The sequence below is a fragment of the Maylandia zebra genome, linkage group LG3, assembly GCF_041146795.1.
Source record: "Maylandia zebra isolate NMK-2024a linkage group LG3, Mzebra_GT3a, whole genome shotgun sequence".
Lineage (NCBI taxonomy): Eukaryota > Metazoa > Chordata > Actinopteri > Cichliformes > Cichlidae > Maylandia > Maylandia zebra.
In genome coordinates, this window is record NC_135169.1 from 5,648,575 (window position 1) to 5,673,857 (window position 25,283).

At 43.4% G+C, this 25,283-nt stretch overlaps 2 protein-coding genes across 3 annotated transcripts; one reads left to right on the top strand and one right to left on the bottom strand.

Annotated features, from left to right (window-relative positions):
- The first annotated feature begins 427 nt into the window (after nucleotides 1–427).
- On the top strand, nucleotides 428–14,551 carry LOC143416938 (C-type lectin mannose-binding isoform-like). Of its 2 annotated transcripts, XM_076882609.1 has the most exons (4): nucleotides 428–476; nucleotides 12,320–13,143; nucleotides 13,229–13,317; nucleotides 13,401–14,551. In XM_076882609.1, exons 2-4 carry the CDS (start codon nucleotides 12,822–12,824, stop codon nucleotides 13,524–13,526), a joined length of 537 nt encoding a protein of 178 aa, XP_076738724.1. In that variant the 5' UTR covers nucleotides 428–476; nucleotides 12,320–12,821; the 3' UTR covers nucleotides 13,527–14,551. The 2 variants fall into 2 exon arrangements, with proteins under 2 accessions (XP_076738724.1, XP_076738723.1); XM_076882608.1 differs by lacking the exon at nucleotides 428–476 and having other exon boundaries at nucleotides 12,212–13,143.
- A 4,402-nt stretch (nucleotides 14,552–18,953) lies between these two features.
- Nucleotides 18,954–23,878, bottom strand: LOC143414518 (uncharacterized). The gene is made up of 2 exons (XM_076879065.1): nucleotides 19,707–23,878; nucleotides 18,954–19,617 (listed from the first exon to the last, which is right to left on the bottom strand). The coding sequence occupies exons 1-2, from the start codon at nucleotides 19,890–19,892 to the stop codon at nucleotides 19,069–19,071; spliced, it is 735 nt and encodes a 244-aa protein (XP_076735180.1). The 5' UTR covers nucleotides 19,893–23,878; the 3' UTR covers nucleotides 18,954–19,068.
- Between the last annotated feature and the right edge of the window lie 1,405 nt (nucleotides 23,879–25,283).

A 25,283-nucleotide genomic window follows, 5' to 3' on the forward strand; every position in this document is an offset into this window, starting at 1 on the left:
AGAGATTTAGTTGATAAAAGTATGTTAACAGCATTTACTTGACTACATGAATGTAATAACATTATAATTAACATTCATTGAAACACGTTTTTACTTCAACTCCACACGTGCCCAATTTCTACAGAAAGTTCACTCCCTTCAGGGGAATTGATTTGACAGTAAAATATTTTAAAGGATCAAATAAAGACCTGGTTAAACTCAGTTTCCCTGAAGAGATCACAAGATACGTTGTCATGTAAGTCACCCATCATTATTTTTTTCTATTATTCTGATTTAAACTATTGTTTTAGGGAATTATAGATTTTAAATGCTCAAAACCTTTTTGATATAATTATTGTGGATATGCATATAAACTAAGCAACTTATTGGACTGGAGATAAGAAACCTTAAATGATAAACATCTTTGATGACTACATCTATTATACAGAAGCAAAGAATGGAAGAAACCTGTTTATTTCTCATCCTGCTGCTCTCAGGTCAGTGATATTAATATCTAAAACATTTGAAATATAGTCTATAAACACATCGAGACAGACTGCTGTCATTTTGGTAATCAGATTACATGTAATGTTTTTTAACCATGTATTTATTAACACATCAGCCACAAGGACAAAGATGAAATCTCATCTCCTCATGCTACAACACCTTCATTAATTTCAAATGTAAATTCATTTTTTTTATATTTAATTTTGGATTTATTAAAGGACTTTTTGTAGTTATTTATGTAAGATCTATTAAACTAAGATGTTTTTCATGTTTTCACTGCTGAGTTAATATTGTCCCAATAATGGGGATTTTTTTCTTGCTTCTTTTTCTCCTCCTTCTTATTTTTACTGTTATTAACCACAAACCAGTGTATTACTACTTCTGAGACTAAGCACAAACAAAGGAGAGTTCCATCAGGAACAACACCTGACATCAAGTCTTTGCCAAATGAAACATTTTGCTAACAATGAGATTTGCAACAAGGTCAGCTGTGGTCAAGATATTTTAATTACTGCATGCTGGAGAGCTGACCTTGGGATTTCGCAGCATCCCTTTTATAACATCACACATTCTCGCTGTAACCTTTTACTTTCAACTGTTTATTGTCCCCCCTAACTGTTGCTAGGCAGGGAAGACTTTCCCACTATTTATTCTGCAGGAAGCTCTTGGCACTGGTCTTCTTGGGAGTTTCATTTTTCTATGTCCTAATACTTAGCAGATAACATAGTTAAACATCGTTAAGCAAAGCTAAGCAGTTTTCATCAGGTCATATTGACACAAATCTTTCATCTAAATCTAAATGTGAGGATAGACTAGTGTGTGTTATGGGTGCATGTCCGATGCAGGGGCGTTAACACCTTTCTTATATCACCACTCTGAAGACCGATGAGCGTTGTCAACAGGTTTACTGACATTCAAAAGTGTAAATCTAAACCCAAGACAAATAATACAGTCATGACATACATATGTGCAACATAATATGCATTTATATACCACAATGCTACTACATAGCATATGTCTAATTATGTAAACTTTTTAAACTACTACTAATGCTATCCCAGACGACCTCCAAAATCGCGGGTAACTAGCTTAACAAAAGGACTAGCTTTACAGCCAAATACTGCATTATTTGTATTAATTTGTATTATTGTGTTGAAATTTCTTGCTTTTTTAATGTCTACCGATTTTGCAAAAATAAATGAATTGTGACTGGATAGACAGTAAAATCAAGGATAGACAGGTAAGAAGCAAAAGATCATGAACGAGAAGAAAGTTAGAATATAGTTAAAACTGGATGAATCTGATGGCTGGAGGCAGTTTGTACAGTATGTGTTAATTGGACTGGTCACTGATCTGTTATGACCTGTAACCTGTCAAGTCAAGTCAAGTCAAGTCAACTTTATTTGTCAATTCTGCCACATGTACAGGACATACACAGAATAGAAATTGCGTTACTCTCAAACCCTAGTGATTAGAAAAATGCAAATAAAATAATTAAAAAGTAAAAATTTAAATAAATTTAAATAAATACAATACAATTTTACGTATAACAAAAAAAAGCTATGCAATATACAATATACAATATTCAAGTAAGAAGGCATAGTGGTGCAAAATAGGCAAATAGTGCAAATGGGGATTTAGTAGTGTACGGTAAGAGATAGTGTAACAACAAAGGCTTATGAGGTCCAATGCTTAAGCAGTCCAATGCTCCACAAAGTGACTGGAGCAGGCCAGTGAGTGCGTCAGAGAGTGAGTGTGTGTGTGTGTGTGACAGAGTTCAGTGAGACCGTGGTGGAGAAGAGGGGAGAGGGGGGCAGAATCGGGAGGGAGTTTAGCTTCCTGACAGCCTGATGGATGAAGCTGTCCTTCAGTCTGCTGGTCCTGGCCTGGAGACTCCGCATAGCGGAGTCTCAATATGTTGCCCGCATTAGCGGGCAACATATTGTACAAAAAGTTGCAATTTATACTTTAAATACATACCGGCGATACAACCATAAACCGAAGATGTGGACAGTATTTTTTCCAACAGGACACCATAAACTGTGTGCCGATATGTTTCCCTTTGTTTTACTCACTTGCTTTCTTGTGCCGACTTCCTGGTCAATAAAGTTGTTTCAAAATAAAGCCGTTTCTAAAGTGCATTACTTGAAGCAACCACAGAGGGCGCTGTAAACATATTAAATAACAACTAACTGAGAATGATATTTTAGTGATACAACATTTTACAACTTTTAGTGATAACAGAACAACTAGAATTTCCCCATTACAATACCCGCGTCTTTGTGGCCCATCTCTGTCTTTGTGGTAAATATTTCAACACAAGGAGAATAATTCAGTTCTATTAAACAGCGCCAAATCACAACAACGGTCACCACAAGGTGCTTAATATAGTGAGGAGGTAAAATTATTAAGAAGATAATCGACCTCTGTTGGAGTAGCGTTCAAATAGCTGCTCTGCTCTGTGTTGGTACAGGCCATTGAAGATGATAACAGTGGGTGGATTATATTCTTAAACCTAGTTACAGCGCTTTCAGAAAGACATCTACTAAAGTCTAAGATAAAGTCTACTCTCCACTGCTGTGTAATCAATTATTGTAAATGTAAATGTTATCAGGAAATGATCAGACAGGAGAGGGTTTTCAGGAAACACTGTTAAATGTTCTGTTTCTATGCCATATGTTAAAACAAGATCTAGAGTGTGATTAAAGTGGTGGGTGGGTTCTTCTACATTTTTTTCAAACATCTGTTGCCTCTGTCCCAACTGTTTCAGGACCTGTAGCAGGAATCAAATTTTAAATGAGCGAACTTAGTGTATAAAATTGTTAAATTTCTCTGTTCAAACATTTGTTCTGTTATTTTTTTTTTCTGCTTTGAATACAAACTTGGCTCATGTGATTTAAAATTATTTTAGTTTCCTGCGGACCTGATGGCTTTGACCTTTTCTTGTCTATCTTCCATAAGTAATTTTGCACTCCAGTATCAGCACCCAACCCCACAACATAAACTAATTGTCATGGTCCTGGGTCATGCGACCCAGTATTTCTGAGCTCCATGTTATCCTGTCCTTTCATCTGTATTGTAGTTTTTTCTCCAGTTATCTAGATACATTTGGTCATGCCTAGTTTACAGTTTTACTCATGGTTTATCAGGTTCCACTTGTGTGTTCACCCCTGTGTCAAAGTTCCTTGGTTGTTACGTGTGTCTTATCTGTCATGTTTTGGGTTTGTGTGATTCTCATTGTCAAGTCTGTGTCATATCCATGTCTTCATGTTTCCTGTTTTGTTTTTAAAACAGAGTCCAGTGTTTTCTGTTTGTCAGATTTAGTTCCACTTCGCCTGTCCTGTCATTATGTTCATTGTCAGCTGTTTCCCCATGTGATTCCACTTCCCTTGATCATTACTTATGTGTATTTAGTCTGCGTGTTTCCGTTCAGTAGGTGTCAGGTCGTCTGATATCATCACCATTGTTACAGTCATTGTGTTTCATATGTAGCCGGGTGGAAGTTCGATATTATGGGACATGCCACTGGATGGCACTGTTTTTCTTTTGGGGTACCTCTGAGAGCGGAAGGGATCATGGGGATCTACGGAGACATGCATGAGTGCTAGCTTGCATTGGTGTTATGTGGGTGTGCAATGCCTTTTTTCGCTGCGTGATCTGTTTTGAACGCAAAGTGTGCAACAGTTAAGGCACCAGGAGTAGCTGCCACCAACTTCGCCGTTCGTCTCAGAGGGATCCATATTCCGTTTTCTGCTGGATTAATGCACTGAGAAGCCACTACAGTTATTTTTGCACTGCTAAGTTTTGTTTTATTTATGTTTGGGTTTATATCAGACACGAAATGACGCTAGATGTCCTTGAGTTCCAGATGCTGATAAAGTTGGGGAAATAACCTGCAGTAGCAGTGGGTTACCAGAGTACAAAGCTGTTACTGGATAGGAGCTGTCTGTAACAATTTTATTTCTTTATTTTTACAACCTTGTTATTTTCTTCTGAGCACTTACTTTATCATTCAGATTAAAAGAACCCCAAAGATAATCTGTGTTCTGGGCTGGTTAATTTAGCCAGGCTACACAATTTGGTACCAGGAGTGGGGTATCTGCAAAAGTGGCAGCTCAGCGATTTAGTTTTTTATGGGTTTCCGTTTAAGTAGGTTATTTTACGGTGCAAGAAATAACTGTAGTGGTGGTCACCTGCGACGCGAGGGATTGGAAAGGATCGGACGATTGAGGCCATACCAGAGGTGTGCAGAGGAGCAGTGGCCAGTCTTTCCAGAAGAGGGTGATTTCGATCGAGGGAAGGATTCTTTCCAGAGGAGAAGAGGACATCAGTGGCACCTAGCTGAATAGACTGCTAAGGCAATTTCTGCATCCTGACCAAAGACTAATCTGGACACAGACATTTCATCATGTCAGACACAAACAGTGACGATGACCAGGGTTTGGCGGGGGCCACCGCAAGGGACCCTGTCACTGAGCTTCAGGCAAAATTGTCAGAACTGAGTAACAAACATGACCAGGCTATGGCCAGGATAACTGCTTTGAGTGACGGGGCAAGTAGGTCATATGTATATCTGCCGCGAGAGCGACCTATTCAACCCTTTAGTGGGGATGCAACCGTAGATGGACGTTCTGTAGAGGAGTTTATTGATGAAGTACAGAGGGGTATCAGAACTAGAGGCTTGGGTAATGATGATCAGGTTGACTTCATTTTTTCCCTCCTCAGGGGTTCTGCACTTGAAGAGATCAAGTTATGTACTGGGGGAGAGCAAATTGAACCCGAAGAAATATTTTGTTTTCTCAGAGAAGCTTATGGTGAGAGGCGCAGTGTAGCACAGTTACTGCAAACCTTTTTTAGCCGTTTCCAGCTAGAAGGTGAAGATTTCTTTGAGTACTCACACGCTCTGTCCCAGATCCTCCGCTTAGCCCTTAAACAAAGGCCTGATGCAGTACGAGACACAAAGATGGCAGTTAGAGACCAGTTTGTGGAGGGAGTAAGAGACTCCACTCTGCGAAGGGAGCTTCGCAAGATGGTGAGGGAAAAGCCAGAGTCTACGCTTTTTGATGTACGTCAGGAAGCAATTGCTTGGTCGATGGAAGAAAAACCTAGTGGCACCAGAGTTGCCAAGAGCAGGCCCATATTAAGTGACAGTGCGGTTGCAAGGGATCAGAGTACCCGTGAAGCTCCAGATAGGTCATCTGCAACTCTAGATGAAATCCTTAAGGTGGTTTCTGAGCAGGGCAAGGCTATTGGGGAGTTACTCAGTGTGGTTAGGGAGAGTGTTACATCCGGAGAAAGGGCCCCTAAACGTGGGATTCCCAGATCAAAGTTCCAGTTCACTGATGATGGGAAGCCCATCTGTTTCAAGTGTAAGGGAGTTGGACACATTGCTAGGGAGTGCAAAACCCTTAAGCAAGGAGCTTCTCCAGTTTCTGTTCCTGCACCTGGTCAGGGAAACTAGCCACCTCGGTTGCCAAGAGCCGGGCAATTCGAGGGGAGACTACTGGCTCAAAGACCCTAACTCGTGAGAGATTTTTTGACAGAGCAGTTGGTAAATGTCCTGAAGTTGAAATTGAGGTGGGAGGGATTAAGGCTAGAACCCTTTTGGATACAGGGAGCCAGGTTAGCACCATCTCAGAGGCATTTTTCCGACAACACCTAATGGGTGAAGATGATGATGTAACCCCTACAGCTAAATGGCTTAAATTGACTGCAGCTAACTCATTGCCAATTCCTTATATAGGTTACATTGAGCTGGATGTGCAGGTCATGGGGTTAACAGCGCAGGAGTGTGGGTTTTTGGTAGTCAGGGACCCCGCCCCAGAACCAGGAGGGCCACAGGACCAAGAGCTAATGTCAGCTAAAGTTAAGGTGCAGGAAAATGATGTGGAACAGCAGGTGGGAAAAGGTGCCAGCAGACTAGAGGGATCCCCCCCTGTTCTTGTTGGAATGAACATAATAAAGAGATGTAAGGAGCTAGCCATTGCTAGTTTTGATTCAACTCTCGGAGGAGAGTTAAATGCTGCTTGGGGAGAAGCTTTTCAGAGGGTGCAAGCCTGCGAAGTATTAGAGAGGTCATCCATCGCCCGGTTAGCTGGTAAAAATACTGTACACGTGCCAGCATCATCCGTGGCCACAGTATTTGCTAGAGGGCTTGGGAAAGTTTCAGATGACCAGACCTTAATGTTACTTGAGCCAGCCAACACGCTCGTTCCCAGTGGTTTGGTTGTTGTTCCTACTCTTGTTGAAACTGACAGGCACGTGTTTCCAGTTCAAGTTGTGAACTTCTCTCAGGAAGATGTGTGGTTGGCTCCCCGGACCAGACTTGGTATGCTTACTGTAGTGGAGTGTGTTGAAAATGCAGCTGAGGTGCAGTTTAATCGTATCTCTGCTGACCACGAGGAAGTGTCACTGAATAAGGAAGGGGCTAAAGAATCTGATGGTGAACTGAAATTGCTGATAGAGCAGCTGAGCATTAGTGGCTCCCAAGAGGAACAGACCAAATTAGCTGCACTTTTGGCTCAGTATGCAGATGTTTTTGCTTTCAAGGATGAAGATCTAGGTTATACAGAGAAGATCAGTCATGAGATACACCTAGTCGATGATGTCCCGGTCACTCAGGCCTACCGACGGATACCTCCAACACAGTACAAAGAGGTGCGAGAACACATAACCCAGCTTCTGAAAAAGGGTGTGATCAAAGAAAGCACTAGTGCCTATGCATCGCCCATTGTGCTGGTGAGGAAGACAGACAACAGCTTGAGGTTATGTGTCGATTACAGGCGGCTAAATGCCAAGACCAGACGTGATGCCTTTCCTTTGCCCCGTATAGATGAATCCTTTGATGCATTACATGGTGCAAGGTTTTTCTCGACTATCGACCTGGCAAGTGGCTATCATCAAGTGGCAGTTCACGAAAGAGACAGGCACAAGACTGCTTTTACAACCCCATTTGGGTTGTTTGAATATACCAGATTGCCCTTTGGTGTGTGTAACGGTCCAGCCACTTTCCAAAGACTCATGCAGGCCACTATGAGTGACTTAATCCTTCAGATCATGCTCGTGTACCTAGATGACATATTAGTCTACTCATCAACTTTTGAAGACCATTTGACACGTCTTCAGATAGTGTTGCAGAGACTCAGGGAAACTGGGCTGAAGGTTAAGGTGGAGAAATGTCATTTTCTCCAATCTAGTGTACGCTTTTTGGGTCACCAGATCTCAGCTGAAGGGATAGGTACGGACCCAGACAAGATAGCTGCAGTGAGGCAGTGGCCAGTACCCACCACAGTTAAAGAGCTGAGATCCTTCCTGGGTTTTTGCAGTTATTACAGGAGATTTCTCCATGGATTTTCGCAGCTGGCAGGTCCTTTGCATGATCTGATTAATGCATGGGGCAAGGAGGACAGTCCAGCTAAATATAAAAACTTGCTGGAAAGTGTGTGGACGCCATCTTGTCAAGAGTCATTTGAACAGCTGAAAGAGAAGCTCACGAGTGCCCCCCTACTTGCTTATGCTGATTTCTCACTGCCATTTGTTGTTGAGACGGATGCCAGCAGTTTAGGACTGGGAGCAGTTCTTTATCAGGTGCAGGGTGGCAGGAAACGTGTTATAGCATACGCCAGCCGAAGGTTGAGAAATGCAGAGAGAAATGACAGAAACTATAGCAGCATGAAATTAGAGCTCCTCGCCCTTAAATGGGCTGTGTCTGAGAAGTTTAGGGGGTATCTCTTAGGCTCCAAATTCACAGTTGTGACAGATAACAACCCCCTCTGCCACCTGAACTCAGCAAAGCTGGGAGCCATTGAACAGCGCTGGGTTGCCCAGTTAGCGCCATTTGACTTTGAGGTGCAGTATCGTCCTGGTCGGTGTAACACAGCAGCCGATACCCTCTCTAGACAGCCATTAGCAGGGGAGCCCCAGCCTGCAGGAGATGAGGAGGAGTTTGATGGATGCATATCCATCTGTAACCTTGTCAGCAGAGGGACAACGCTAGGCCTGGACTTAGTAAGTGCAGGTGTAAAATGTTGTCAGGTGAGGCAGGCCCGGGTCACAGCAGTTGAGCAAGACACCCATTTTACTGATTCCCAAGGGAATACACCCACTCTGCCAGGGTATTCTAAGGAAGAGTTGCGACAGTTTCAGTGCTCTGACCCTACTATCAAGTCCTTTAGGCAGTTTTGGGACAAAAAGAAGAAACCCACACACCAGCAGAGGAGAGGTTTGGCTAAGTCTGTGATTTCTCTGCTCCGGCAGTGGTCACGTATCATGGAGTTGGAGGGATTGTTGTATCGGGTCATTGAGGATGGACATTTGGGGAGGTGTCAGCAGCTCCTTTTGCCAGCTTGTTTAAAGGAAGCTGTACTGGGGAGTGTGCATGATCAGATGGGGCATCAGGGGGTGGAGCGGACCCAGAATCTGTTAAGACAGAGATGTTTTTGGGTTGGTATGTATGAAGAAGTGGACCAGTGGATTAAGAAATGCTACAGATGTGTGCTTACTAAGTTGCCACAGCCCAAGATTCATGCCCCTGTCAAGCCTTTTTTGGCCACTAGACCTCTTGAAGTGGTTGCAGTAGATTTTAGCATGTTGGAGCCAGCCTCAGATGGACGGGAAAATGTGTTGGTGGTTACAGATGTTTTCACCAAGTTCACACAAGCTTTCCCCACACGCGACCAGAAAGCTGATACAACTGCTAAGATTTTGCTTAGAGAGTGGTTCATGAGGTATGGCGTACCAGAGAGGTTACATTCTGATCAGGGCAGAAATTTTGAAAGTGATGTGATTCAGGAACTGTGCAAGTTATATGGGGTTAAAAAAAGCCGTACTACACCACATCATCCCCAAGGTAATGCACAATGTGAACGTTTCAATAGGACACTTCATGACCTATTGCGTACCCTCCCACCTGACAAGAAACGCCATTGGCCTGAGTATTTGCCAGAATTGGTCTATGCGTACAATGTGACTCCCCATGCCACCACAGGGCACTCGCCGTATTACCTCATGTTTGGAGTGCACCCCCACCTTCCTGTAGATGCTTTACTGGGGCAGGAGCAGGTGCTTGATAAGAGACATGACTGGCTGGTTGTGCATCAGCAGCGCTTAAATGAAGCACATAACAGAGCAAGGCAGCACACGGAGCAGAAAGCAGCGGAAAGGCTTGAGCTGGACAAAACCCGAGTCTATTGCCCCCCTGTTGAAGTAGGTCAGTTAGTTTATCTGCGACACTGGCCCCAAGGCAGGAACAAAATTCAGGACGCCTGGAGCCCTGTGGTTTATAGGGTTGTCGAAGTCCAGGGCAGCACACATGCAGTGGAGCCGGTGGAGGGTGGGCCAGTAAAACGGGTTCACAGAGCTAACCTTAGACCTTGTATTGGCCCAATTCCTGCACCCAGGAAAAAGAAAAATAATGAATCCCCTGTGGTAGTGAGTCCTAGGACAGAAGAGAAAACAGGCTGTTCAGATCCAGATCCTGAGTATGTGTTGTTCGGAGAAACCTCATACCCAAGTGCAGAGCAGGGGTCTGATGAAGCAGTTCAAAGCAGTGACATTTCTGAGTCTGTAAACACTGATGATGCTCGTGTTACTGTACCATCTGACTCTGAGCAGGTGTCCACACCAGAGACAGTTGCTACTGAAACTAACAGGGATATTGGGGTCATTCCACCAACACCAGTGCCCCGTCGGAGTAAAAGAGCTAATGCTGGAGTGCATTCAAACCCTTACCATGTCCCTGTATCAGCATGTCATGCCATCACCTTGAGCCCTGAGGTACTGTCTCAGTTGTTGACTAATTTGGGTACTGCTCTCTTTAAGGAAGCAGTGCATGAGTTGAGATATACCAATTGAGTCACCGGGGACGTTGACTCTTAAGCAGGGGAGTATGTAGCCGGGTGGAAGTTCGATATTATGGGACATGCCACTGGATGGCACTGTTTTTCTTTTGGGGTACCTCTGAGAGCGGAAGGGATCATGGGGATCTACGGAGACATGCACGAGTGCTAGCTTGCATTGGTGTTATGTGGGTGTGCAATGCCTTTTTTCGCTGCGTGATCTGTTTTGAACGCAAAGTGTGCAACAGTTAAGGCACCAGGAGTAGCTGCCACCAACTTCGCCGTTCGTCTCAGAGGGATCCATATTCCGTTTTCTGCTGGATTAATGCACTGAGAAGCCACTACAGTTATTTTTGCACTGCTAAGTTTTGTTTTATTTATGTTTGGGTTTATATCAGACACGAAATGACGCTAGATGTCCTTGAGTTCCAGATGCTGATAAAGTTGGGGAAATAACCTGCAGTAGCAGTGGGTTACCAGAGCACAAAGCTGTTACTGGATAGGAGCTGTCTGTAACAATTTTATTTCTTTATTTTTACAACCTTGTTATTTTCTTCTGAGCACTTACTTTATCATTCAGATTAAAAGAACCCCAAAGATAATCTGTGTTCTGGGCTGGTTAATTTAGCCAGGCTACACATAGTTTACTCAGTTTATAGTTTATTCATGGTGTTTTAACTGAGTGTCATCGTCTTTTAGTTCACGCAGTGTTTTCATTCTTCTTTGTTTTCTTAGTTTCATGTTTTGCTATCTCTTACAGCCAAATAACATCTCACCTTTTGTTAACACCTGCAACCGCAGCAGCAGTAGGTGCAGTGAGGGCCCTCACGCTCACTTTTGACGTATATGTGTGTGATAGAATTTAGAAAACACATGGGTGCAAATTATAAGTCTGTATCATAATGTCTTCAGTTTTTGTGTTTGTTGTAGGGCTGACGACGTTAACGCGTTAGCGCCGTCATCACGGTTAACGCGATTCAAATGAACCAATCTGCAGCACAGAATGGACAAACTTTGGACAAGCTACCAGAAATGTGTTGGCAGTGACATTTCAGGGATTTTGATTCACTCTGAGCTCTAAATAGATTAATTACGATAAAAAAATTTTAATCACGTTAATCGTGGTGACTGCGTTAATGTTGACAGCCCTAATTTGTTGGTTTGTTTTTATTTTGTTTTATTTTGCGAGCTGGTTATTAGATGCCACTAAAGCCAGCCAGAGATCCTCCCTGTGTTTGACTGTTTTTCACCTGGGGACTCTGGGTGAAAAACCCTCAAGAGTAGGTACTCCCACTCTTTTAGTGGGAGACTTCAATGGTTGTGTGGGTAATCCAGGGCATGATTGGAAGGAATGGCTGACCTGATCTAAACCCGAGTGATGTAGTGTTACAACCACAATTTGAATCTGAATATCCGGGTGAAAAGGGAGTCTGAGCTGGTCAACTGATCAAGATGCACTCAAAGCAGCGAGAAGCCATTAAGCTGAAAACGGAGTGATAATATCAAGCTTAGTTAGCCTTTAGGTCTTTGGAGGCAGCTGATCCCGAGCAATATCTCCGGTGTGGGAAGAGTTTGAGGCCATAAAGAACCACTTTCAGATTTCCTCAAAACAATCTTACCTTCAACATATGTTACATATATTTAAACATAATTATATGTTTTTGCCTCTTTTTGCTCTTTTTATTGTATAAGTCCCGCTAATGGATTAACCAGTAGAACTGTCTTTTTGGTGTTATTGTTGTCTCTGTTTAGCCTAAATAAGTTTGATGTTCAAAGGCGCACAGTGAGGTGAAATAAAAACTACAGAAATCTGTGTAAGAAAGAATAAAACTAAATAACATGTAAATAAATGCATGTCTTTATCTGATGTATTAATACCATATGTCCCACCTCATACTTGCATCACATAGTAAATATTTGTAATTGTTATTTCTGTAAGTTTGTCTTTTTCAGCCCAAGAGCCCAGTTTCAACAATAATTAGTGATACTTTTTTCAGGAGGACTTTCCACTCTTCCTCCCCACTCCAGAGAATACCACTTTGTGAGCCAGCTGAAGACCTGGACTGAAGCTCAGAGTTACTGCAGAGAACACTTCACTGACTTGGTCACCATCTACAACAGCAACATCAACCAACTGCTTTTCTCAATGGCACCAAACGTTGATGACTATGCTTGGATAGGTCTATATAATGATCGTTACAGATGGAAGTGGTCAATGGAGGGAAAACTTTTTTATGTTGGCAGCACACATGAATTTTTGATCTGGGCTAACGGCCAACCAGACTGTGTAAATGCAAAGGAATACTGTGTGGCTCTTCAGGGACAAACACAGATGGATGATAGACCCTGTGGAGCTTCTTACCCTTTCCTCTGTTACAATGGTAGGAAAAAAGAATTGTTGGCATAGTTGTCCTACAATTTTATGAGCTTCATAACGTGTTTCAAAATTCGTCCTTTCTTGAATCTTTTACAGCCAAAAACACAAGTTACATCTTAGTGATGGAGAGCCGCTCCTGGTCAGCAGCTCAGTCGTACTGCAGGACATACCACACAGACCTGACCAGTATAAGAAGCAAAGAGGAGAAATCCAACATCACGCTCACTTTGAAGGGATCATGGGTTCAGTATGTGTGGATTGGCCTCTACAGGGATCCCTGGGCCCCCTGGTCTGACAACACAACCTCCACATTCACTAACTGGAATCCTGCTGAGCCTAATAATAATCCGAATTTTGTTGAGTACTGTGTATCATTTCATTTAATCTCAGGGAAATGGTCTGATGGCATGTGTAGCGGCAAAGTTCGTTTTTTCTGTTTCAGAGGTGAGGTCCAGAATGCAAACACTGTAAGATCCTGTCATCATGTAAAACACTAATGTTTGTGTTGTTATATGTGGTTCATTTTTAGCAGTGACAAAGCAAACAGTGGTGAAAATGAAGCTTCAGTCAGAGGCAGACATGCACAGCACAGAGATCCAGCAGCAGGTTTCACAGCAGGTCAGCAGTTCAGTCACCAACACAAACTTGACACAAGTTCAAACTATGCTTCATGTTTTTCATCATCTGCACATTTTGTCCAGCTGTCAGGCCTCATGCTGTCAGAAGGACTGACAGACTTCAGGATTCGTTGGAGGAAAGTCCAGAGTTACCGTGACGACCAGTTGAAGAAGCAGGATGTGGACGGTGGCTGCAAAACTGAAGTCTGACTGGACTGAACCACTTCATGTGTGAAGTTAATAACATGCTGTGCTGAGCTGTCTCATCCTTTGAATCTTTCAATATTTCAGAGTGTAAAGTTCCACCAACAGCTCATTTGTTCAGCTGCAGTTGTAGTTTGGTAGAAATAATTTTAGACTCATTAATTTTGTAATCATCTGAAGTGACAGACTTACATTCATCATTTTCGACACTGTTCTTCTGGAGTCACTGCGCAGGTTTTTGTGGAAGCATTGTATTAAGATCTATACTTCTATTTCTTTCCTCTGCTGACTTGAAGAACCAAAATATAACTTAGGGAGGATTAAAAACACAAAACATTGCACTATTAATGTCAGTTTACTGCTTAGATAGACTTTTTGATTCCCATAACAATTGCAGCGATAAACTGCACCATAAGAGTCCTAAACCGTACCTAATTAAAATTTGGATCACAGCTTTCAAGTGAGTCCAGTTGCAATGCATGCTGGACGTACTTGTATCTGACACTTTACCTTAACTGTTATTTTGCAGAAGCAGAGGAAGCTGACTCTACTAAGCAGAGTAGGTGATGTGTGAAGTTCTTTTTGCATAGTTACTGTTGTGGTCGTAGTTTTGTACTTTTTCCCCCATTCATGTTATCATGTTTGTCTATTTTTGTTATAGTATCTTTCAGATGCATACATGTTATATTTTACAGGGTTTTTTATGTGGTCTTTGGGTGTTTGCTGTGCTTTAATATTTAGCAGCTCTTTGGATAGATGAGACATAAAGTAGGTATACAAAAAGACTAAATATGAGGGTTCTACTTAATAAAAACATCTTCATTTAGAAACGGTGACGTGTGTTTACTTGTGTTATCTTTGTGTGATGAAATGAAAATGTATATTTTATTGTAAAATGTATCTATTTTGATTGTAAGCCCAACAAGGGACAATTGTTGAAAATTAGCAATAGCTATAAACTTATGTGCGTTACATCAGCTTCATGTTTTGTACTTGGACTATGTTAAACTGCACTGTCCCTTTTAAATAAATAAATTCAAATTCAAAATTTGTTTGATAATCTTCAACATTGAAGTATGAGAAACAAAAAAAGAAAATCAGGAAGGGGACAAACACTTTTGTAAATATGTAAATCTGAAGTGAAAATAGTCATTACAATAAAATAAATCATCTTAGTTAATTATTCCTTACCAGTGTTTTCTTGTCAGTCTGAAAATTATTGTTATATTAAGTAGTCCGTTATAATATTATAGTGACGTTGACCTTCAAATCAGTGTTTTTGTCACGGCTGGCGGGGTGAGCCGTGTGGTGTGGAGGAAAAGGAGGACCCAAAATGCAGCAGTGACTGATGATACGAGTGATGTTTATTTACAAAGTAGCAATGGCAGAAACAGGCAGTGAGGCATGACAAAACGACTGAAGAAACCTAAACTGGGAGAACTAAATGACAAACCTGAGACCATACAAAAGGGGTGCGGGGCAGAGAGACGCAGGAACAGGAACACCATAGAACACAGAGATACACGGATGAATGCAGAGAACGCAGGGAACGCAGACGAGCCGACAACGAACACAGAACGACACCCACTAAATATACACACACACACACAAGGTAATCAGGTAATCACACACAGGAGGGAAGAACAGCTGAACTTAATACACATGAGGACCGGAGGAGACAAGCTGAACACAATGGCAACAGACACAGACTTTCAAAACAAAACAGGAAATCTAGGACCCGAACCGGACACAAGGGGGGAGGACACAGAACAACCAGAACAGAGGAAAATAATCACAAAACGCTGGGTCAACGACCCAGGACCATGACAGTTTTGACTTTAAAGTAAAAGTCAGAGGTCAAATGTGATATTAAATATTTGAATCTTTAAACCTGGGCTAATCCACTAAAATTTAAAGAAGTGTACTTGGAATTTTATTGATCATAATGTCAACTGTTAGATTACATACACACGCACTTAACAACAACATTAGATAAGTAATTTGACAAATAGTTAAAAAACTATTTTTCATCACCCAACATATAAGTGAACAAATTTCAAATTGTGGATGTTCAAATGAAGTGCGTAACTTCAGAAAAATGAAACAAAAAGGGAGGAAAAGTTTGAATTTCCCTCTTTTCCACTTCCTGATTAAACAATCTCAACCAACGTTGCAAATCTCAACAAAGCTTAAGAATTTGAAACGTGCCAGAGTTTCCCCTTCTTCTCTCCCTATTACTACTATTACTACCGTGGGCAATTGTGGCTCAAGAGGCTCAAGAGTTGGGAGTTCGCCTTGTAATCGGAAGGCTGCCGGTTCGAGCCCCAGCTTGGACAGTCTCAGTCGTTGCGTCCTTGGGCAAGACCCTTCACCCGTTGCCTACTGGTGGTGGTCAGTGCGCCCCAGGGTGGCTGTTGCTACATGTAGCTGCCATCACCAGTGTGTGAATGGGTTGTGTAAAGCGTTTTGGGGTCCTTAGGGACTAGAAAAGCGCATTTACCATTTTAATTAGAGAGAAATGACCACACGTAAAAACGATTTTACAAATCATATGCTCAAACCTGAATACTGATATTTTATGCAAAAGTTCAGCTTCATGAATTTGCTCATTTTCTCTTCTAAAACACTTTCTTTATATAAAGGATCTACACACCTGTGTCCAGTTCATTTTATGAGAGAGAAGAAAAATATGCTGAAATTACACGTTTTCACAATTTCTTGTTAAACTGTTAGAATTTCAATTTAGTTTTACATGGCGCCATTGACCTCCACCTCCCCAAACTGCTCAGAGTGACACACACACCCAAGCTGTAAACACTTTAATTGCGTGTGGTAAATAATAAAATAATTGCGTGATAAAAGCAGAATTTTTATTATCATTACTATTATTTATTATGTTTGTTTTATTGGTCACAAAGTTGGGGGAAAACCCTAGTTCCCCTTATTTGCTTTGAATCCAGTGTCCAGCTCACGTTTCATGTCTTGCGCCTTTCATATCAGGATGATGCCTCTCACATCACCATGGCAACCATAGTACAAACCACACTACATTGGTTTACAACCACCATCCACATTCCTGAGAGGCAGTCGTAGTTTTGTGTCTGTTAGTATCAGAGTGTAACAATCTTAATCCAAAGCTATTCTACAATACACGTGTGAAAGTAAATGATAAAACAAATGTGTTGTATGAGTTATGAGGTAATTGTGAAATTTTAAAATAATGGGTTATGTAAATGTCAAAGATAAAAAGTAAATTCAAACGTGTGATCAGATTGCTTCGTGATTATGTGTGGATTGAAGCACGCAGTTGTAAGTTACACAAATCATTTTACACATTTGTAAGTCTTAGTTTATGCTTGTGGAGCGTATCAAACATTTTTGCAATACGTTTGAGTCAAATTTCCCCCATTTTTCTGCTCAGTGGGGGGATTTAGCTCTAGCTTATACAGCCAGGATTTTAAACCTTGGCGTGAATGGAGTCCTCATACACATGTGGAGTAGCTCATTGATGAGCTGGGAATGATACTATCTTCACTGTGGAGAAAACTGTTGTCTCTAAACATAGTCAAGATTCACAGATCCTTTTTTTTTTACCTCATACCTGAGAAACTTTTCTCTCTAGAACGGAACAGGTCAGTTCTTACAAACTGCACTTTTGTCTCATTGTCTTAGAGAAAAACAAATTGCATCTGAAGAGGCCCACCACTGACCCACGGAGGTTTCTTCCTGTTAAAAGGGAGTTTTTCCTTCCCACTGTCGCCAAGGTGCTTGCTCATAGGGGGTCATGTGATTGTTGGGTTTTTCTCTGTATCTATTACTGTACAATCTACTGTACAATATAAAGCGCCTTGAGGTGACTGTTGTTGTGATTTGGCGCTATATAAATAAAATTGAATTGAAAATTGAAATTGAGTTTCTACGGCATCATGCAGTATATCACCATAACCACCTACAACAACCCAGACACACAGTTATGCAGAAGTCTGTGACCCCAGCAAGATAAAGACCTGGCAATCTGGATTGCACTTGATTTCCAACCATTTTTACTTGTGGGTGATAAAGGATTCAGAAAGTTTATTCATGCATTGAATCCTATGTATGCACAGAAAGTTCCACAGAGTGGAATATAACGCTGTTCCCTCTGAAAACACCATTCTTGATCCAAGATTTAAGAAGCTGGTCTTTAATGACAACAGAGCGGTGGATGAAGCTCTTCAGAGAATAACTGCAGCAGCAAGATCCAGCAAACCAACTCCACTGCCAGGGGACCAAGAGGGAGAAGAGGGTAAACAGAAGGAGCAACAAGCATCTGCTCTTTGGAGGTTCTTTGAAGAACAAGCAACTACAGACAAAGGAGCTTGCAAAGAAAAGCATCTGGACTTCTTTAAGTTGCTTGAAGACGTTTCACCTCTCATCCGAGAAGCTTCTTCAGTTCTAAGGTCAAATGGTGGAGAGTCCCAGATATAAACCTAGTGGGAGTGACCGTTAAGGCGTCTGGGAAGGGATCTCAAGACGCCTCCAGACGCCTTAACGCCCACTCACATCCTGGGCCATCTGACCTCAGGAATTCGCATGACAAGGTGGGGCCAGGTTTCACAATGAACACACCCGAAACTCTGGCTGATTGGGTCCCACACCCAATTTCACACCTTGGCTCAGGTGATTAGAGGATCATCAGGGGGTCCTTTTGTCCCTCTGTGGGGGTCACTCCCACTAGGTTTATATCTGGGTCTCTCCACCATTTGACCTTAGAACTGAAGAAGCTTCTCGGATGAGAGGTGAAACGTCTTCAAGCAACTTAAAGAAGTCCAGACGCTTTTCTTTGAAAGCTCCTTTGACTACGATGACCTGGATGACTGAGAACCTTCACAGACAAGCAAGTACAGACACTACCAGAAGGAATCCCTCAGCAAATGCAATACTGGAAGTGAGATCCTACATTGATGGGGCCCTTTGCCAGAGAAGTGCAGACCCACTGAGCTGGTGGGATACCAAGGCTTCAATTTATCCAAGTTTTGCCAAAGTGACGACACCGACACTGTGCATTGTGGCAACATCGATACCCTCTGAGAGAATCTTCTCCAAAACAGCATTTTATCTATTTATACTTGTATTTTTTGTCAGTGCACTTAGGACTATTGGGATGCTGATTGAAAGAAGGTCAGTAAGTCTAATGCAGATTAAAACCTAACATTCATTAAGTGATACCACAACTCACTGTTGCTGTAACACAGGACACTTTCCTAAAGTGGATGAAACAGCAAATCATAAAAAACAGAGGTTTTGCACCCATGACACTTTGGCTTCTACATCTGAGTGCAACCACTAAAGCAGAGTTTGCAACAGCATGTTCACACTTAAACCCCCGGAGAGCAGCCAAATGGCTTTTAGCTAGGCTTTAGCTTCAGCCAAGTGGAAGCTAAATTGGCTAGTCATTCATATGTATATGAGATTTATTGATAAAAACAGTACAAAAAACCAACCATTTGTACACATATTTACAAATAATAATAAAAAGTGAGTGAGTACATTTCAACATTTTCAGCAATCACTCACAATCCTGGCACTGCCATGGTATCTGTAGTCTGCATTTACCACATGTGTATCTGTTGCAGTGAACACATCGCACAGTGGCATGATTGTTCTTGCATTTGTGTTTGACCTGACACATGGCTCTTTTTCCAGGGCTAGGTGTGGAGGGTTGTGTCCAAAGCAACTGTTCTTTTCTTGCCTTCTTCGCAGCTACATGAGAGTGAGCCAACTCTCTTGCAAGCTCCACCAGGAAGTCCACCTGTCTTTCCTTCATCCCGGTGCATGCTTGATACAGCACATGTGCATTCAGTGCTGCCATGTCAATCATGTTATAAAACACGGCAACTGGCCAGCGCCGTGTTCCTCTGCGGACAGTGTACTCCCGAACCATCTGGTCCATCACATCCACGCCACACTTTGTTTTGTTGTAAAGGGTGACAGTGTTTGGCTTCCTTTTGGTAGTGTTATCAGTCTGAACCACGCTGTGCATGCTGCTAAGAATGTAGACTGTCTTCTTCCGTTTGGCCGCATACGCCGTCAGCGTGGCAGCAGAGGTTGAAAACACCTAAGAAATAAGATAAATTGTTATTTCCATAGCCCTTTTACACACAATGAAACACATAAACATAGAACCACAAAAGACCTGCAACATACCTGAGTGGTGAATTCATTGCGATCTGTCTGTCTAGTGGATTGAGGAATTTCCCTGCAAATCTTGTTGACTGTGCCGAGGATGGTGGTTTTCAGTCTAAGAAGTTTTTGCGCAAGTGAAAGCGATGTGAAAAAATTGTCCGTGGTAACATTTCTGCCCTTGTCTAGGAATGGTTCCATCAGCCTCATGACTACATTTTCAGAAAGTCTCTCCCCAGTGGGACGATTGGGGTCCTTGCCAAGATATGGGAAGACATTGCAAATGTACTTGGATTTTAGGTCGCAAGCCACCCAAAACTTGATCCCAAACTTGTCAGGTTTACTTGCAATATACTGCAGGAAACAGCACCAGGTCTTTGATGGGAAAAGCTGTTCATCAACGGTGATATGTAGACCAGGGTTGTAGCACCTGATGCAGTTGGTGACAAATGATCCCCACACACTGGAAATTTATATATATTATTATATATATTATTATATATATTATCATAACTAAAGCTTTTTGCGCTATTGGGGGTCTGGGGACCCAGAACCGGTCAGTATCTGGTGTGACCACCATTTGCCTCATGCAGTGCAACACATCGTCGCATGGAGTCTATCAGATTGTCAATTGTGGCCTGTGGAATGTTGGTCCACTCCACTTCAATGGCTGTGCGAGGTTGTTGGATATTCGTGGGAACTGGTACACGCTGTCATATACGCCGGTCAAGCACATCCCGAACATGCTCAATGGGTGACATGTCCGGTGAGTATGCTGGCCATGCAAGAACTGGGACATTCTCAGCTGCCATCTGCCCTGAACAATGTGAACCATGATTCATCCGTGAAGCGCACACCTCTCCAACGTGCCAGACGCCATCGAATGTGAGCATTTGCCCACACAAGTCTGTTACGGCGACGAGCTGGAGTCAGGTCAAGACCCCGATGAGGACGACGGGCATGCAGTTGAGCGTCCCTGAGACGGTTTCTGACAGTTTGTGCAGAAATTGTTTGGTTGTGCAAACCAATTGTTCCAGCAGCTGTCTGGGTGGCTGGTCTCAGACGATCTTGGAGGTGAACCTGCTGGATGTGGAGGTCCTGGGCTGGTGTGGTTACACGAGGTCTGCGGTTGTGAGGCCGGTTGGATGTGCTGCCATATTCTCTGAAATGCCTGTGGAGACGGCTTATGGTTGAGAAATGAACATTCAATGCACGGGCGACAGATCTGGTTGACATTCCTGCTGTCAGCATGCCAATTGCACGCTCCCTCATTGCTTGTGGCATCTGTGGCATTTTGCTGTGAGACAAAACTGCACATTCCAGGGTGGCCTTTTGTTGTGGGCAGTCTGAGGTACACCTGTGCACTACTCATGATGTCAGATCAGCATCCTGATGTGGCACACCTGTGAGGTGGGATGGATTATCTCAATATAGCAGATGTGCCCACTACCACACATTTGGACTGATTTGTGACCACTGTTTGGGAGGGATGGTTATATTGTGTATCTGGAATGAATTTTAGGTCTCTACGTCCATCCCATGGGGAATGGGAGCAGTAACAAAGGTGTTGCGTTTATATTTTTGTTCAGTGTATATTACTTCGTTAGAGTTATTAATACTATGTTTTGCACTATCCTACTGCTGAATATTAATTCAATTTTCAATTCAATTCAATTTTATTTATACAGCGCCAAATCACAACAAACAGTCGCCTCAAGGCGCTTCATATTGTACAGTAGATAGCACAATAATAAATACAGAGAAAAACCCAACAATCATATGACCCCCTATGAGCAAGCACTTTGGCGACAGTGGGAAGGAAAAACTCCCTTTTAACAGGAAGAAACCTCGTGTGTACAACGTCTCTTTATGTCTGTCTCCACGTTGGTTGAGTGTGGAGTAAGTGCATATGAGAGCATGAGGGTGGGAATGGATGTTTGTATCTGTGTGTGCCTGTATGTCTGTGTCTATATGTCAGGTTGGGTGTCAGGCGCCACCTCTCTGGGGACATCTCAGGCCCTCCAAGGTTTGGAGGCCTATCTCCCCCTACCACCACTTCCCCTGCCAGTGGCGGACCCCCTCAGACATCGGTGCGTTGGTGGTTCTTTGTGTCCGGGGATGGGCGTCCAGGTACACACCGGCTCACTCCTTGGCGGCCGCTTATCGGGGCCTGGAGCCTGGGGCTCGCTCGGGCCACTTCGGAGGTGGGGTGCCCCCGGCCTCTCGGCCTGGGGCTCGGTCACTCAGGCGCAGCTGGCTGCCGGCGGAGCTCACGGGCGCGTCACTGCAACTCCCCCTGGCTTCTGCTCCGCGGCTGCTGAGTGAGCCCTCATCTGGGACTCTCCTCAGCTCTTTCCGGGACAGTGGCGCAGCTGCCCCTCTGTTGGTCTTCCTTGGTCTCTTGTGTTCTGGGGGCCTCTGGATGTCTGGAGTTTTGATCTCCTCCACACCTGCTTCACGCCCTGGAGGACGGGGCTGTGGCCCCCACACACCCTCTAGCAGATTATTACATGAAGGAACCTTTTAAAAAAACAAAAAACAAGCGCGTCCATGCTCACAGGTGTACACACGGGTGATCACACCCACAAACTACACCCTTTTTGGCTCCTACCTCAAAGCACACTGTGTGCTGTTGATCTTATGTGCTGCACAATAATGTTTAACATTTAGTATTTACTGTCATATTCCCATATATCATTGTGATGTTGTTTATTCTATTACTCTTGTTCTCTTCTGCTTGCTTTCTTTTTTCTTTCTCAGCAGGTGATCCAGGTGATTGATATATGCATTTTTTTTTCTCTGCCCGTTCTGTTGGTTTTTGTCTTTTGCCCTTCTCCCCCGTCCCTCTTCTCAGCTGTTTCTCTTTCCCTCTTTCTTTCTCCCCTTCTTTCCCCCAGTCAAGTCTGTCCCGTATTCAGCAAGTGAAAATAAAATAAACAATAAAAGGTGAATCAAATGGACCATTACGGCAAGGCTGGGATGGTCAGTTTGGTAAAGTAAATCCGTTGGGCATCTTTCTTTGCCTTTAGACAACAATTCTGATGGCAAAAGAGCCAAACGGGACAGGCCAAAAAAAACAAAAAAAACCAAAAAAAAACAGGAAGAAACCTCCGGCAGAACCAGGCTCAGGGAGGGGCGGGGCCATCTGCTGCGACCGGTTGGGGTGAGAGAAGGAGGACAGGATAAAGACATGCTGTGGAAGAGAGACATAATGCATAGTGCAGGTGATATTAAACACTTCCTGCCCATCCACAAGCCGGGCGGGCAGAGGGGGCCTGAAAGTAGGGCACAACGGGCTGGACAGCACGCGTTTGACCTGGGAGACATGAAATACATTATGTATACACATGTTGCGAGGAGCAGGGACCTGGCGGCGGTCAGCATCTTGTTGCACTCCGCTGTCTGTAGCAGAGCGGCTTCGGTGGCACGCCATGCCCAGTGGTACCTGCAGAAATGGTGTTGCACTGAAGGGATGGCATGCTCACCCTCCACGGCTGGGAACAGTGGTGGTTGGTAGCCCAGAGAGGCTTCGAACGGCGACAGTCCAGTGGCCGATGAGGTCAGGCAGTTATGCGCACGCGAGAGAGAGAGAGAGAGAGAGAGAGAGAGAGAGAGAGAGAGAGAGAGACAGCACAACAGGAAACACTTCTAGCCATACAGAGTCAGCTAAGAAGGCACAGGGACCATGACAAGCAAACAAAAACTGTTGTGAGCCGCCTCCCTTATTTCGCCTTTGGACTTTTGGAGACTTGACCTGGCTTTCAAAAGATATTGCAAAAAAAAAAACCATCATGCAAACATCGTCGGGTCTGCCGTGGTATGTTTACAATGGGACTTCTGCTCCAGAACCTCTACGCACAGCGTCTGCAAATCGGGGCTTTACTTTCATCTTTACGCAGGACTGTAAGCTGCCATCTGTGAGGCGCGAGCGGTGTTTGTTTTTAACATAATTCACGGTGGAGAATAGCTGCTGACATAATGTGGATCTGAAGATCCATAATAGACCCTGTGCACAAGAAAATGCTAACTTCCTGGTTTGAGACCGGATGTGGGGTTATACATTTCCTGTAGCTTTACTTTGCGGTCAATCGCTACTGCGAAGATATCCTCCAAAATCATGTCCAAAACTCAAAAACTGAAAGATTGCATTACGTTACAAAGAGCATAAGGTGGGAACACTCACCACTGTTGTGTCATAAAAAATCTAATGATCAATTATGACGTTTAAAGAGTTTAGATCGATCAGTTGTTTACATCACTCAACACAAGCAGAACGGCATCACTGCAGCAGAAGACACATCGTCCACATTCAGAAGCACATCTCTGTATAGTGACTGGTCTCATGATTTAAACAGGCAAATGTTCAGCATTCAAACTACAGGTGAACAATAGTCAAACCAGATGTTTCCCCATTATGTCGATATCAGCTAGTCAAGTACACAACTACACAGCATGTTAACAAACTGTGAAAAAAAAAAAGCCATACAAAAAATGAACGATTGCTGGTAAGGGTTTCTATACATTAGTATTTACGAAGGGTATGTTGTGACTTACCTTCAAAATTACAGAGGTCCCTCGCTATAACGCAGTTCACCTTTCACCTCGCTGTTTCACAGATTTTTTTAGTGCAAGTTTGCATTTTTTTTTACATCACATTGTGTCCTGATCGCTGCAAACGATCTCCTCCGTGCCGTCTCCTGTACAGTACAGAATCGCTGCATCGATCGCTAGCAGTGTGACTCTGAAGTGCAGTGCTGTATGTCGACGATGTTGACGAAACATTTTGCACCGTCAAAAAAATAAAATTGGCAGCGGGATACATCAAAGAGAGGCCTGCTCAAAATGAGACCCTTGAGCGAAAGTTGGATCACATCGCAGAACGGATCACCGCAGTTGTGGGGTCTCACCAACACCACGGAACAGAAGTTTGATACCATCGTGGGGAGGCTCGCGGCTATCCAACGGGAGATTGAGAGACCAGTGTCGGACTGTTAAAGAACAGCTTTGAAATTCTCCTGAGCTGCTCGCAGAGAAGAAAAATCAACGACATCAACATATGGACACCACGGCGCCAGCTGCGGGTCCAAGGCTGGTGCTGAACAAAAACAATTCCCTGATAACGACTGTGTGATGACTATCCTTCCCATTCTGTGTAAGGCCACCCGGGTTGGCTTGCAGACTGTTTACTTAGCCTGATAGGGCGAAGGACACTGTCCCCGCTGAACTCTGGACACGCACACACATACATTTACACTGAAAAGCAAACACTTATCCCCCTCCCTTTCCAAACGCCTTCGATCCTTTTTTCCTGTGGGGGAAGATGGCGGGTCTGTGTGCCGCGCTGGAATGGTAGCGCTGTGCAGGATGACTGCTGTGTTTTCCTTCGCACTACTCCTCACCGCCTACCCAACCCCGTGGCTTGTCACGTGCTCCAATGTTGTACTGTGGACATTTATGTGCTCTCTGTGCAGAGGAGTTTTTTAGTTTCCTGTTCTCATGCTGTCCTCCCATAGGTGCCCAGCATGAGCAGAGGTCTCTTTTTTTCCTCTTGTACTTTCCCCATTGTTGTGTACTTTTTCAGTGTAACTGTACTAATAACTG

Excerpts from the sequence above, each read along its gene's own strand:
- LOC143414518 (XM_076879065.1), bottom strand. The coding sequence starts at position 19,892 with ATGAGGCTGATGGAACCATTCCTAGACAAGGGCAGAAATGTTACCACG. Across the intron at positions 19,618-19,706 it reads GCAATGAATTCACCACTCAG|GTGTTTTCAACCTCTGCTGC; the intron begins GTATGTTGCAGG and ends CTTATTTCTTAG.
- LOC143416938 (XM_076882609.1), top strand. The coding sequence starts at position 12,822 with ATGGAGAGCCGCTCCTGGTCAGCAGCTCAGTCGTACTGCAGGACATAC. Across the intron at positions 13,144-13,228 it reads TCGTTTTTTCTGTTTCAGAG|CAGTGACAAAGCAAACAGTG; the intron begins GTGAGGTCCAGA and ends GTTCATTTTTAG. Across the intron at positions 13,318-13,400 it reads AGCAGCAGGTTTCACAGCAG|CTGTCAGGCCTCATGCTGTC; the intron begins GTCAGCAGTTCA and ends CATTTTGTCCAG.